A 13,201-nucleotide genomic window follows, 5' to 3' on the forward strand; every position below is an offset into this window, starting at 1 on the left:
GCCAACCAAGAAAGGGGAAGCCAACACACTACACACCACTTAAAATGGCCACAGATCAGATGACGTGCAGGTCAGCAGTTCGCTATGAACAGCTGAGACCAACTATAATGGGTGGGTTTTCCCCATTGCTCTTTGTCTGGAAAATATTCATATTTCATTTGTCAGAAACTCCCCAATACAGCTAAGAATATTGACAGAAGAGCTGATTTTAGGAATTTCCTTTTCCCAAATTTCCCAAATGTTTGCATCTTTTTGCAAAATCCAACTGCATTGGGAAAAAAAAAAAAAACAGATTTGTGAATCATTTAATTATGGTATTTTGAGATCTATTATCCACTGTATTTGTTGAATTAGTTCACTCTGCTCAAAATCCTTCTGTTTCCTAATGTAAAGTTTAAATGTTGCTAACCAGTGAAAATATAATAGTTTTTATACACAAGGAAAAAACATCTTTTTTTAATGTTTGTTTGTTTATTGGCCAAAGGGCACATGCGCTCACCAGAGACACAGAGAAAGAGAAAACACCCCCAGTGGAATGTGATCATGCTGCAATTGCTTCTCCATTTCTCCCTCCTTTTGAGATTTTGGGCATGCATACACATACACCCAGCGTGTTTTTCAAGCCATTGGGGCCAGGATTTGAACTACATGGTCAGCCATGTGAGATTCTGTCCCCTCAACCACTAAACCAAAAGATCAGCTCCATTTTTCTGTTTAAAACAATTATAAAAATAGCTAATTGCTAAATCAAACTGGCCTACTTACCCCTAAATAATCATAGCACAGCCCTGATTAGAAAACAAACATTCCCTAGAAATAAATATGCTCTCCAAAATGAAGGCAAATGTTCTTATTCTAGTATTTCAGCTTTCTACTTATTCAATTTTCCACTTCCTTTGGAAATCAAGGAAGTTAATCTCTGGAAACTGTATCAAGGACTCAGAGGCCTTCCAATGGGCTCTCCAGGAGCCAGAAGACCTCAGCTCCTGTGTGATCATGTGCCTTACCCCCAGGCCCACCCTCAGTCTTGCTGGACCCTCCAGTGTCTTTGCCCACAACTCTGGGGAGACTTTGGCTTCTCCCTTTCACAAACACCCAGTTCAATCCACCAGTAAATCCTATTGGCTCTTCCTTCAAAATCTGTCCTACTCCACCCCTTTCTCACCAGCTCTATAGCTCGCTCCCTTTTCCAAGCCCTCATAACCTTTCATGAATTTCATCAAGAGTTCTCCAACCAGCCCCTGCCTGTACCCTGCAGTCTGTCCTGAGTCAGAATGATCCTTTGGATATGAGAACCAGATCCTGGCCTTCCCTCCTCAACACTCTGAATTCTCCCCCTTTTCCTCCAGCAAAGCCAGTGTCCTTCCCAAGGCTTGGAGGATCCACGTGATCTGCAGCGTCTGGCTGAGCCTCTGGCCTCATGGTCTCCTACCAACTTTCCAGCCCAGTAGTTCTAGGGAAACTGCTCAGAGCCTTTGCATTCATGGCTTTCTCACCTGGAAAGCTCACAGTCAAGCCTCATAGCTTTCTGTCCAATTCCTTCATTCCCTTCAAGCCTTGCTCACCTGACATTTTCTCCATGGAGGTCTGTCCCAATCCCTATTTCATGCCACAATCTGCTTCCCTTCCATGGCCTAAGCTCCTTCCCCAACCTCTGTGCTCAGCACTCATCACTTCCAACTTCCTGTATAAGCCACTTATTTGTGCAAGTGGTTTTCCTCTTGACGCTTGAATGTGAGATCTCAAAGATAGTAAAGTTGGTGTTGGACATAGATGTAGCCACGGACCTAGAACAGTGCCTAGCACACATGGGAGGTGCTCAATAAACAGTTCAGAGAAGACAGAAGGGCTGTGAGACCAGGCTCTGGAGCTTTTCTATAAAACCTTAGATTTACCTAAGAAACAACTCATAACTTTTAATTAGCCATCACAACCTGTCATAGTTCATCGGCAGATGGAGCAATTGGTTCTGTCTGGGAGAGGGAAACTCCCCATGCTTCACCCAGACGCCTGGAAGGCTACTTCCTCAAATGCTATCCTTGGACCAGGAGGCAAAAAACACCAGGAGGAGCCAGCTCCAGCCTTGGCTCAAGTAGTACAAAAAGGAAGAGCCTTTGAGAGGAAGAATGAGGCAGGGGCAAGAGAGGGGCCGAAGGAGGGAATCTAGGGAAAACACAGCTTCCACTGGGTTATAACAGAGGGACCGACAAAGATGTCCTCCCAAACTAAACTGAAGTCCAGCTTCTCTGAACCTTCTTCCCAACTGAGCCCATCCTTGAGTGTGTCTCAAGAGCCAGAATTCTGCTCGGTCAGCTTAGCCCGAACCCCAATCCTGTGCTATCTGCTCATCCTCTGCTATGCTCCAGGTGATGTCTGATCACCCTGATCTGCCTACAGCAAGGATCCTGTCAGGCCGGTCCAGGCAGAATCCCCGGCCTGCTGGTGTGTCCGCTCAGTCCTTTTTCATTCACGGACCTCCAGCCTGCGCTCACCTGTGCCTTCCCACTTTTCTTGGTTTATTCCAAGCTGAGACCACTCACTCCCCCACTACAAGACCCATTGAAGTGGTATTTTGAATAATGTCTTTCTTACCATCTTTAATGAGTATCGGAATTTATTTTCTTTAAGAGAACCTAATGTATAAAAGCTTATTAATGGAAAGAAAATAAAAAGGAAAAATACTTTTATTATAAGCATGCAATCTGGAGAGAAGACATAGGAATGATAAATATCTGTGTTATACTCACTTCTGGGAATAAATGGTTGTGTTTACCTCTAAAGAAATTGAGCCTAATTATGATGCAATTGCTATTTTGCAGTTTAGTCATCATAAAGTCAATAAAGTCAGATATTCAAATATCTCCCTTATTTCTTACATTATTTATTCTAGTATTGCTCATCTTTTCCTAGAATGAATTTGGTATAATTCACACACACACTCACCATATATTATGTAATACATAGACATACACATATAAATAGATATATAAATATAACATACAACTTATTTGATATTTGTGAGACACTATTAGGCAAGGAGAAAAGATATAGCTTTTACTGACTATTTGACAAAAATTTATGATTTTTTTCTTTTTGATAAATATTTTTAGACAAGAATATTACAATTCAGAAGGATTTAATGGATTATCCAAAGTCACAAGGTAATTGTGGACCAGTGAGCCAAATCCAGGTCTTCTGATTCCTATCCAAGAGGCACTTCTTTATTACGGCACATGAAGTAGTCACGTGTTTTTGAAAAATTAGTAGTAGAGCCACGGGAACGTATCATGACATACTATTGGTGAAGTTGAAAGTTAGATTGCATAATAATACAATCTTTTTGTAAAAAATAAAAACTATAGATGCACAGAAACAGTAAAATGACACCAGGTTCCCATTTTTGTGGACAAAAAATTAAGTGTGTTTGTGTGTATGTGTTTGTGTGTGTGTGTGTGTGTGTGTTGTATGGAAGGAAAAAAATACAAAGCATATACCAAAATACTGACACTGGAATTTAGAAATATGGATACTTTTTATTTTATTTTACTTATCTATATGTTCTACATTTTCTTCAATTTATTGTAAGGATAAAATAAAGGTTATATACTTTGAAGGAATATTACTCAAACCTGGTACCAAAATACAGCCCCAAGGCTAAACAGGTGACAAGGTACCATTCTTACATTTCACTGTAACCTTTGCAGCTAGATATCATTATCTTCCTTAAACTATTTATTCTCTTGGTTCCTAGAAAGGGAAACTCTTGACAAAGCTGCTAAATTTGCAGTCCTCTGGCCTAACACCAAAGATTAACAAAGAGCAGTTTCTAACACCACTTAAATTAACTCATAAATACCACGTGCAGTCACGCGGAGTACAACAGACATGGCGCTATTTGGCCTCGGGCTTGCCAATCAGATTTCTTCATGTGAGTTTGAACATTGCCCATTGGGTGCAGGAGGCCTAGACACTCTGCCCGCCCCCGCCCCCAGGCCTCACCTGTTAATCTCCAGCGTATGCACACCATACTTGCTCTCGATCCTGTACTTCCCGGGCTCACCTGCCTGGCAAATGAGACTACCGTCTTTGTACCTAGACAAAGGAGACAATGGTTTTCAATGAAAGGCACATTTGTTTTCAGGCATTTTGTCTCAGCCCTTCTAATAGGCTGCCACCCTACTTGTGGACGCTTCGCTGCGAGCTACCCTAAGTGGGCAGGATCAGGGGACCTTGGGGGAAAGGTCCAGAGCCCACATTTGGGTTTTTATTATTATTATGATTATTATTATATGATTTCTAATTTACATTTAGTCACTGTACATCTTTCTGGAGTTAAATATGATTTTTCAGAGCATGCAGTGTATGTCAATCAAGTCAAAGATAGTACCAGGTACCTCTCCTCAACAGAGCAGTTTCATTCTTGTGTCTGTTAAATGTTTCTTTTTCCTGAACCCCTCCCACTCACCCCCTACTAATCACCATCCTCCTGCATAGTCTCTGATATCTATAGTTTTCCTCCATGCTATTATATCTCCAAACCCATTTCTTTTATTATTATTATTATTATTATTACAATTAATCATTGCACATCTTTACCACTTGCAGAGCAGCGGAGCTTGCATGATTCAGATTATCTGGTCAACCCTCAACCTGTGGCAGATGGTGGTCCTAAGGCCTGCTTGAACTTATTTAGGAATTCAGAGCTTCCCATTCCATAAGGAAAGACACACAGAGACTGTCAGTAGCAGGCTAGACTGTTTAGGCCACAGTGTAGCTGGGATACACTGGGAGGGTTCTATAGGATCTAACAGCACTGAACTCTGACTCAAGGAAGCCAGCTTCATCATCCCACAAAGGCGAGCAGGACCACAGCCTCAGAATGGAGCCACGATTCTGCTCGGGGCATGCACACGTGTATTTAATTTTAGCAACAGATGTTGAAACAAAAAGGGTCTATGGGATTTAAAGATTTAATTTTTCAATGATCACAGAGTTCATTTAACTACAGCACTGTATTCCCATGCCTTTGGAGTTCCAGTTTCCACTTATATACCTTCCCATAATTAAAAGCAGAGGTCTAAGCTCTGCACAGAGTCATCAGCAATGCCAATGCAAACTGGATGAGGGCCATGCATGTGAACGCAGGTCATTCCCAGGAACTGACTTTTAAATAAAAATTCCCTGAAAAATCAGTTGAATCAGTGACACTAAAACAAAATGGCTGCTTGTTAGTTAAAATGCTCATGTCATAAGTTTCTAGAAACTATTTCCCACAGAGAGTTTGAGCACAGCAGTCAATAGCATGGGATCGGTGGCCTGCATGCCCTTCATTTGAATCTTCCTTAAAGGACAATGTGGTCTGCCCAGCCCCCTGAGAAGCCCCCTCACCATTGCACCACGGGAGTGGGAAATCCTTGCACAGTAAAGCAGAGCTTCACAGACATCTTCTCCCAGACGGTGTGGGACCGCAGCCGCACCAGAATTTCAGGGGCCCTGCTAATGCGCTCTTCAAAAGTGGACCCTTCCAAGGCCAGCTGGTCCTCCACCTGCCACCGAGAAGCAAGGATGGTCAGGACATGGCAGAAAGACACGTTCCCTAGGCAGCACCTGTGCCTCAGGCCACGTGAGCATCCTGCAGACGAACTACAATCTAGTCCATGCACCTCCAAGTGACCCACACCTTCACCTACCATGTGGTAAATGGCATATTTGTCCAGCTTGTCACGAGCCTGGGAACGTGCCAGGTGAACATCTTCTTCCAGCTGGGCGAGCTCATTGAGAAAACGCTGTCGCTTGGCCTCACCATAAGAAGCCACGAGGGATTGGTATCTATGGGAGCAAAGAAGCCACATTACTCTCGGGACATGATGAAAAGACCACGTGGTCACAGAAGGTGTGGGAGACCAGGCAGGTACTTCCCCCAGCATCTTTGTGAGGTCCATGAAGATCCTAGGAGCTTGGTTTATTTCTCTTTCTTATAACAGCATATTTTGGTTAGTGTGCTAATAATGAAAATTAAGAAGTTGCAAAGAAGGATGTGTATGATTTATAACTAAGTATAGGCGGTACATGCTCTGGCTTTCTTCCTGCCAATGGGAGTACACACTGGAGTTAGCTTGGAGACTGAGTTTCACCAGAAACCTGGGGTCAGCAGGTGGCAGGTGGTTAAGGGCACTGGATTCCCACATGGCCCACCGCAGTCCGAGTTCTGGACCTGGAGGCTTGCTTTCTCACTTCTTCTTCCTTTCTCTCTATCTCTCTCTGGGCAAATTTTAAAAAAAATAATAATAATACCAAATGGAATTAAATAAACGTTTTTTAATTTTTAAAAAAAGAAAGAAAATTGCTATGCTTAGCTACCTGTGAACACTGCCCTCAGTTCTGGGCATATTAACCATTAGATGTGATTCCTGTAAAGGATTGTCATAGACAAGCAGCAAAGTACAAGCACTGGACTCGGAGCCAGGAAATTAGCATAAATTTCCTGAAAAATAGTAACTTGTTTACTCATATTTACCTACATAACAATGCACATACAGAACATGCTCAGTAAACACCACGCCACTGTGAGTAAATCACTCGGCTCTTTTGAGTTTATAAAACAGAAGGTTTGAGGCTGGCCTCACCGACTAGTAGTTAAAGGAGCTGAATCTTACATGGGCAAGTGGAGTTCAAATCCTGGCTCTGGAAGCTTGAAAAACTTGCTGTCCACATGTGCATACTCCAAATCCCAACAAGATGGAGAAATGGAGGAGAAGAGATTTTGGCATGACCACATTCCAGAAAAGGGTGTTCTCTCCCTCTCTCTCCATTCCCCTCTCTCTCTCCATGTCTCTTTCTCTCTTTATCTCCCCCCCTCTCTGTCTCTCTCTTTCTCTCAAGTCCATGTACCCTCTGATAATTTAAAAACGAAAACAATTTGGCTGCCCTCAGGGGTCAGAGACTCAAACAGTTGAGTACTGCAGGGCCAGAGGTTCTCTTACCGTCCCCCTTTAGCAATGCTGAGCCCTCACGTGGGAGTTTTCTTCCACACAGCAGCACGGAAAAACCATTTGTTGTCTTGGGAAGGCTGAAGTCTCTGAGTGAATTTAAGATGTATGGTAATATCTTTGTGTCAATATACAGTGTATTCTGGATGAAAAAATTCATTTTGTATGCTGTAATGACACACGGTGACTGTAAAATTTTAAAAAAGAATTCTAGAAAGACTGAATTAAGGTCTTTTGATGTAACAAATACAGATAAGAAATAAATTTTATTCTAGAAAAATTAAAAGCATAAAATGAAGGATTTAGCACCTTCATTCTGTAAGGACAGAAAAATGATAAGTCCATTCCTTACATCCTGAGGTCTGTCTTTATGAACCCACAAACTACAACCCTGACATCTCTATACCCACGGCTGTTGGCACACTCTGAAATGCCCTGGGCCGAGGGACCAGCAGTTGGCGTAATGGCTATGTCGCTGGACTCCCACATAGTCGACCGCGGTTCGAGTCCCAGACCCGGTGGCTTAAAACTCCTGCCGGGCGCATGTGCGTGCGTGCCCAAGATCCCGAGAGGAGAATGGAGGAGAAGGGACTGCGGCGTGACCATCCACCCTGGGGGTGATTTCTCGCTTTCTGTCTCTCTGTATCTCCCTGTCTGTGTGGCAAGCACACACGCCCTATAGTAAAAACCTCTCAAAAAAAAAAAAAAAAAGGAAATGCCCTGGACCATCACCTCTCCCCAGCCTCATCTCCGGTGGCTGCTCCCCATCCATTCCAAGACCCCAAATCAGAACGCTTGCTGTTCTGCTATTGTCTCGAGATTCTGCCCTGTCCCACTAGTGAGGAAAGATTTCCCCTCATCCCTTCCTACCAATATCCCATCCTTCCCATCTCAAAGCCATCTCTCCCATGAGGTCATTCCTAATCCCCTCCCCCTTTGAACCACAAAGCTATTTTAATCTCCCCCATGGCCTTTATGATAATAATTGTATATGTTGTATCCTCCTTAACTTTATTCTCCCCGGGTAACTGTATGTGATACATACATAATAAATGTCCATGAGTCTAATCTGGGACAGGGGCAGTAAACTGGTGAGCAGCAGGGCTCCAGGGAAGGAGGAGAGGCTGGAATAAAAAGGACCTGAACAGAAAAGGGCTCTGCAGCACAACAGGTCCACACTGAAGCAACTGCCCAGCCAGGGCAACGTCGTACCATCAAGGCAGAAGAGCAGAGTCGGAGAGGACTTAGGAATTGCATCTGCCCAGCGGTGCTGAGGAAATTCCTCACCAATGCTTCGGGATGGAGAGAAAGCCTGCCTTAGAATACAGCATTCCAGGCTCCCATCCAACGCACTTTCCATAGCCCACACAGCCCCAGAACACTTGTCAGTGTTTCTCCACACAGAAAATAAAACGAAGACCCGGTGTTAGGTGTTTGCAGAATTTGAGATCGGAACTCCAGAAAGTTCTGCAGCTTCTTTATACAGAAATGTGGCAGATACAGAATATGGCAGAAGGAACTATAAATTTAAGCCATCAAGTGAACGTTGATTTGCCTTCTGCTTTACCTCTAGTAAACAGCCTCATCAGCACTCTCAACCCAGCCCAGACAGGCCGACCTAATCCCTCCTGTTCAGGAGACAGCCTCTTCATTTCTCGGTTTTTCTGCACACCCTGAGCTGGGAACAGTTTTCTCCCAACCTGCTTGTCCTGTGTTCAGCTCAAAGATCATTCCCTCAGGGAAACCTCTTGGCTCCACACCTAGATCACAACCCTGGCGTTCTCTGTTGTAACACCTTCTTCTCCACGTGCCTCCACTGGTAAGCATACACACAAGTACGTCCCACATGACACCAGTTCCTGCCTTGTGACTCCAAATCCCGGCCAGGTGAGAAGATGCCACCTGGTTCTCTTTTATATCCAGGTGCTAGATGCATGAGAGCTCTCAAAAATGTGTATTAGAAAAATGAGGGAAGGCGGGGACCAGCAGGTAGCCTGGTGGTTAAGGAGCTGAATACTCCCACATGACTGACCACTGTTTGAGTCCCAGACCTGGTGGCTTGGTTTCTCTCTCTCTCTCTCTCTCTCTCTCTCTCTGGGTGTGTGGGTGGGTGTGGTCAAATTTTTAAAAAATGAATACAATTTAAAAATAATAATTCTTTTTAAAAAAAGGAAAGAAAAATGAGGGAATGCATCCCCTAAGTCTCACAGGAAATAAGCCTTCTACTTCGTAGTGAATCCCAGTGAATTAAAGCGATAGAGAAGACAAATCTCTATGCATGCCACAAATGCTCATGATAAGCTTAAAGGATCACAGTCCTATCTTGAAGCTTAAAATTTCTGTGTGCTCTTTATATTTGAATTACCAGGGCCTGAAGTTTATTCTTAAGTCAATAGCACCAACATCCCTAACATTTTATGATTCAGAATAAATACTCAGTCTGGAATTTCTTTCTCCCACCCAACCCTAAATCAGTACCTCGAGAAACTATCTCTGCCAGTCTGTGACCAGTTAACCGTGACACCAGCCCTCTTGTTCAGAATTGTGTCACTCATCATTGCATTTACTCTAAATGACAAGCCCCCAGGGCAGACAGCCTACATGACTCACTAGGACAGAAGGCAAGGTGTCAGAGGGACATTTCTAATCAGCCATATCTTCCAGAGGACACGCCGAGATCCTTCAAAATGCACCACTCTCGCTTCAGTATTTATTTTACATGAGGACATAAGCAGTAGCTCAAATTGATGAGCCCACAATTTCATCTCCTGCAAAGGACCAATTTGTCCAGTACGTTAAACTAATATCCACCACGAGAGGTAAGGAATAAACAAGTACTTGCAATAATGCTTAAGGCTAGCAAGAATAGTGAATTCTAATAATAAGGGCTAGAATTCATTTAACCACTCACATCAGTCTCCACAGTGGTACGAATTCGCTTCTCCACAACCCTCCTGTGCTACAAGAACAGAGCAGACATCACAATAAAATCTCAATTAATTCTGGCCCAACTCTTCACAAACTCTTAACTACTTACATCTACTTCTAGAAGAAGAAAGAACTGATTTTGAAAGATGCCTGGTGGTTAAGGAGCTGAATACTCCCACATGACTGACCACTGTTTGAGTCCCAGACCTGGTGGCTTGGTTTCTCTCTCTCTCTCTCTCTCTCTCTCTCTCTGGGTGTGTGGGTGGGTGTGGTCAAATTTTTAAAAAATGAATACAATTTAAAAATAATAATTCTTTTTAAAAAAAGGAAAGAAAAATGAGGGAATGCATCCCCTAAGTCTCACAGGAAATAAGCCTTCTACTTCGTAGTGAATCCCAGTGAATTAAAGCGATAGAGAAGACAAATCTCTATGCATGCCACAAATGCTCATGATAAGCTTAAAGGATCACAGTCCTATCTTGAAGCTTAAAATTTCTGTGTGCTCTTTATATTTGAATTACCAGGGCCTGAAGTTTATTCTTAAGTCAATAGCACCAACATCCCTAACATTTTATGATTCAGAATAAATACTCAGTCTGGAATTTCTTTCTCCCACCCAACCCTAAATCAGTACCTCGAGAAACTATCTCTGCCAGTCTGTGACCAGTTAACCGTGACACCAGCCCTCTTGTTCAGAATTGTGTCACTCATCATTGCATTTACTCTAAATGACAAGCCCCCAGGGCAGACAGCCTACATGACTCACTAGGACAGAAGGCAAGGTGTCAGAGGGACATTTCTAATCAGCCATATCTTCCAGAGGACACGCCGAGATCCTTCAAAATGCACCACTCTCGCTTCAGTATTTATTTTACATGAGGACATAAGCAGTAGCTCAAATTGATGAGCCCACAATTTCATCTCCTGCAAAGGACCAATTTGTCCAGTACGTTAAACTAATATCCACCACGAGAGGTAAGGAATAAACAAGTACTTGCAATAATGCTTAAGGCTAGCAAGAATAGTGAATTCTAATAATAAGGGCTAGAATTCATTTAACCACTCACATCAGTCTCCACAGTGGTACGAATTCGCTTCTCCACAACCCTCCTGTGCTACAAGAACAGAGCAGACATCACAATAAAATCTCAATTAATTCTGGCCCAACTCTTCACAAACTCTTAACTACTTACATCTACTTCTAGAAGAAGAAAGAACTGATTTTGAAAGATCTTTTATATAGAAGATAAGCACATCAGTTGCAAGAATAAAAGATTGCAAGGCTACTAAAAATGACAGACTTCCAGGCCCAGCCTCTGCAGTGCAGTGGCAATGCATGTGACCTGCAAGGCTGGAGGCTGTAAAGCCGACTGCAGGGTTGGATCTCCACTCAGCCAGAAAGCACATTTGTGGCCACACACGAGCCTGAGGTTTCAGTCTCAGCAAAACTGGCACAACCCTTCCTCCTTCTGTGTCTACTGCACTAACCAAGAGGGACTGACATTTACAGTGCAGTTCAGAGGTACGGTAAGACTACGATAATCATCGGTGAATCGAGTCCATTCTTTGTGTCAGATTTACCACTGCAAGAAGGTAGCCCCATGTGTCATGTGTCTCAGGAAGATTTGCAGTGGCCACACTGTCACAAAAGTCATAGTTGTTGAAACCACATGAATTATAGTCATTAAATTCCCCAACCATTCAAGTAAACAGACATTTAGTTTTACTTGACCAGTAAGGAAAGGATAAGAGGGTTACATGATTTCTTCGAGGTCAAACCAATGTACAATCAAAAAAAAAAAATGACACAGGGGCCAGCAGGTGGTGTGGTGGTTAAATGCACTGGATTCCCGCATGGCGGACCACAGTTCGAGTCCTGGACCTGGTGGCTTGCTTTCTCACTTTCCCTTTCTCTCTGTGTGTCTCTGTCTAGTCAAATTAGAAATAATAATAACAAATAGAATTAAATAAATTATTTTTAAAATAAATAAATAAATAAATGACTCCACCTATGCCTTCTACTTCTAGCTCCCAAAACTTAAACATAGATAGAAGAATCCATTTTAAAAATAATCTAATACATACAAATCCAGATTGTTTTGAAGTCTACACTATTCTTTTTACAAAAGTCTTCATGTTATAATAAAATTCATGTAAATGGGACCAGTAGTTAAAGTAATGGCTATGTTGCTGAACTCCCACATAGTCGACTGTGGTTCGAGTCCTGGTCCCAGTGGCTTAAACTCATGCCGGGCGCATGAGCGTTCCCAAGATCTTGCCAAGAGGAGAATGGAGGAGAAGGGATTGTGGTGTGGCCATCCCCCCTGGGGGGGGGGTGATTTCTTGCTTTCTGTCTCTCTGTCTCTCTCTAGCTTTCTGGCAAGCACATGCGCCCTATGGCGAAAACCTCTCCAAAAAAAAAAAAAAATTCATGTACATGGCAAACTTGCCTAGAGCAAGTTTAAAGATAATTCAAAATTTTTAAAAACAAAGGTTAATCTTTTCAGCTATGAAATGGATTATTCTGTCATGAAGCAACTTTCAAAAAGTAACACATTTAGCCACATTTCATTTTTTTCCTTCAAGTTTAAAGAGTTTTAGGGATACAGATAAAATCTTCTAGAATAAATAGCAGAAGACAAGGGGGAAATACAAGAGATATAAAATGAAGCATTCACAAGACATTTAACTGTTTATTTTGCTCTAAAGATCAAAGTAATATCACCACCTGTGTTTCTGTCATCTGGAAATAATTTTAAGACTGACATTTTTATTAATCCTTCTCATTCCTATGACATTTCACCCTCATGAGCTGACTCTACTGAAATGTAAAGTATGACAATTTATAGAACCCTTTACAACACTGTAGTTTCCACACGGACAACTGTTTAAAACCCTGGCTCCCTCTTCGGAGGTTGACCTTGCCTGAATCTACAACCCTACTCCACTGCTCTTTAATTGCTAAAGAAGTTGTAAGAGGAAATTCAAAATCAGTCTTGGACTGTTAGATCTGGATGGTTTCAAACGTGATCGCCCTCCTCTATGAGGGAAGGTAACGAATCCGTGTGTAGCGAGGGACAGACCCAAAACCCCACCCCAGCTCCAGAGCGCAGGAGCCATGTCATTCTGGATACAGGTGTTAGTTTTCTGGCCGGTGATGTTCTCTTCTATGAAATTACAGGGAAATCTCATTCCAAACATTTCTCTAGTTAGGACGAATCGAGATAGTCACGGCGAAGAGTAAGCAAAGGATTGAGACACGGTAGCACTGTCACTCTCATACA

General features: G+C 42.7%; 1 protein-coding gene across 1 annotated transcript in view; it reads right to left on the minus strand.

Moving 5' to 3' along the window:
- MYOM2 (myomesin 2) overlaps positions 1–13,201 on the minus strand; it is a 143,407-nt gene that overhangs the window by 120,560 nt on the left and 9,646 nt on the right. Inside the window, exons 4-6 of the mRNA XM_006163202.2 lie at positions 5,691–5,829; positions 5,389–5,546; positions 4,000–4,092 (exon numbers count right to left, since the gene is read on the minus strand). Of these exons, the coding sequence (XP_006163264.1) occupies positions 4,000–4,092; positions 5,389–5,546; positions 5,691–5,829 (390 nt within the window). The remainder of the gene's footprint in view (positions 1–3,999; positions 4,093–5,388; positions 5,547–5,690; positions 5,830–13,201) is intronic.

Source organism: Tupaia chinensis, unplaced genomic scaffold (assembly GCF_000334495.1).
Source record: "Tupaia chinensis unplaced genomic scaffold, TupChi_1.0 Scaffold141517_1, whole genome shotgun sequence".
Lineage (NCBI taxonomy): Eukaryota > Metazoa > Chordata > Mammalia > Scandentia > Tupaiidae > Tupaia > Tupaia belangeri.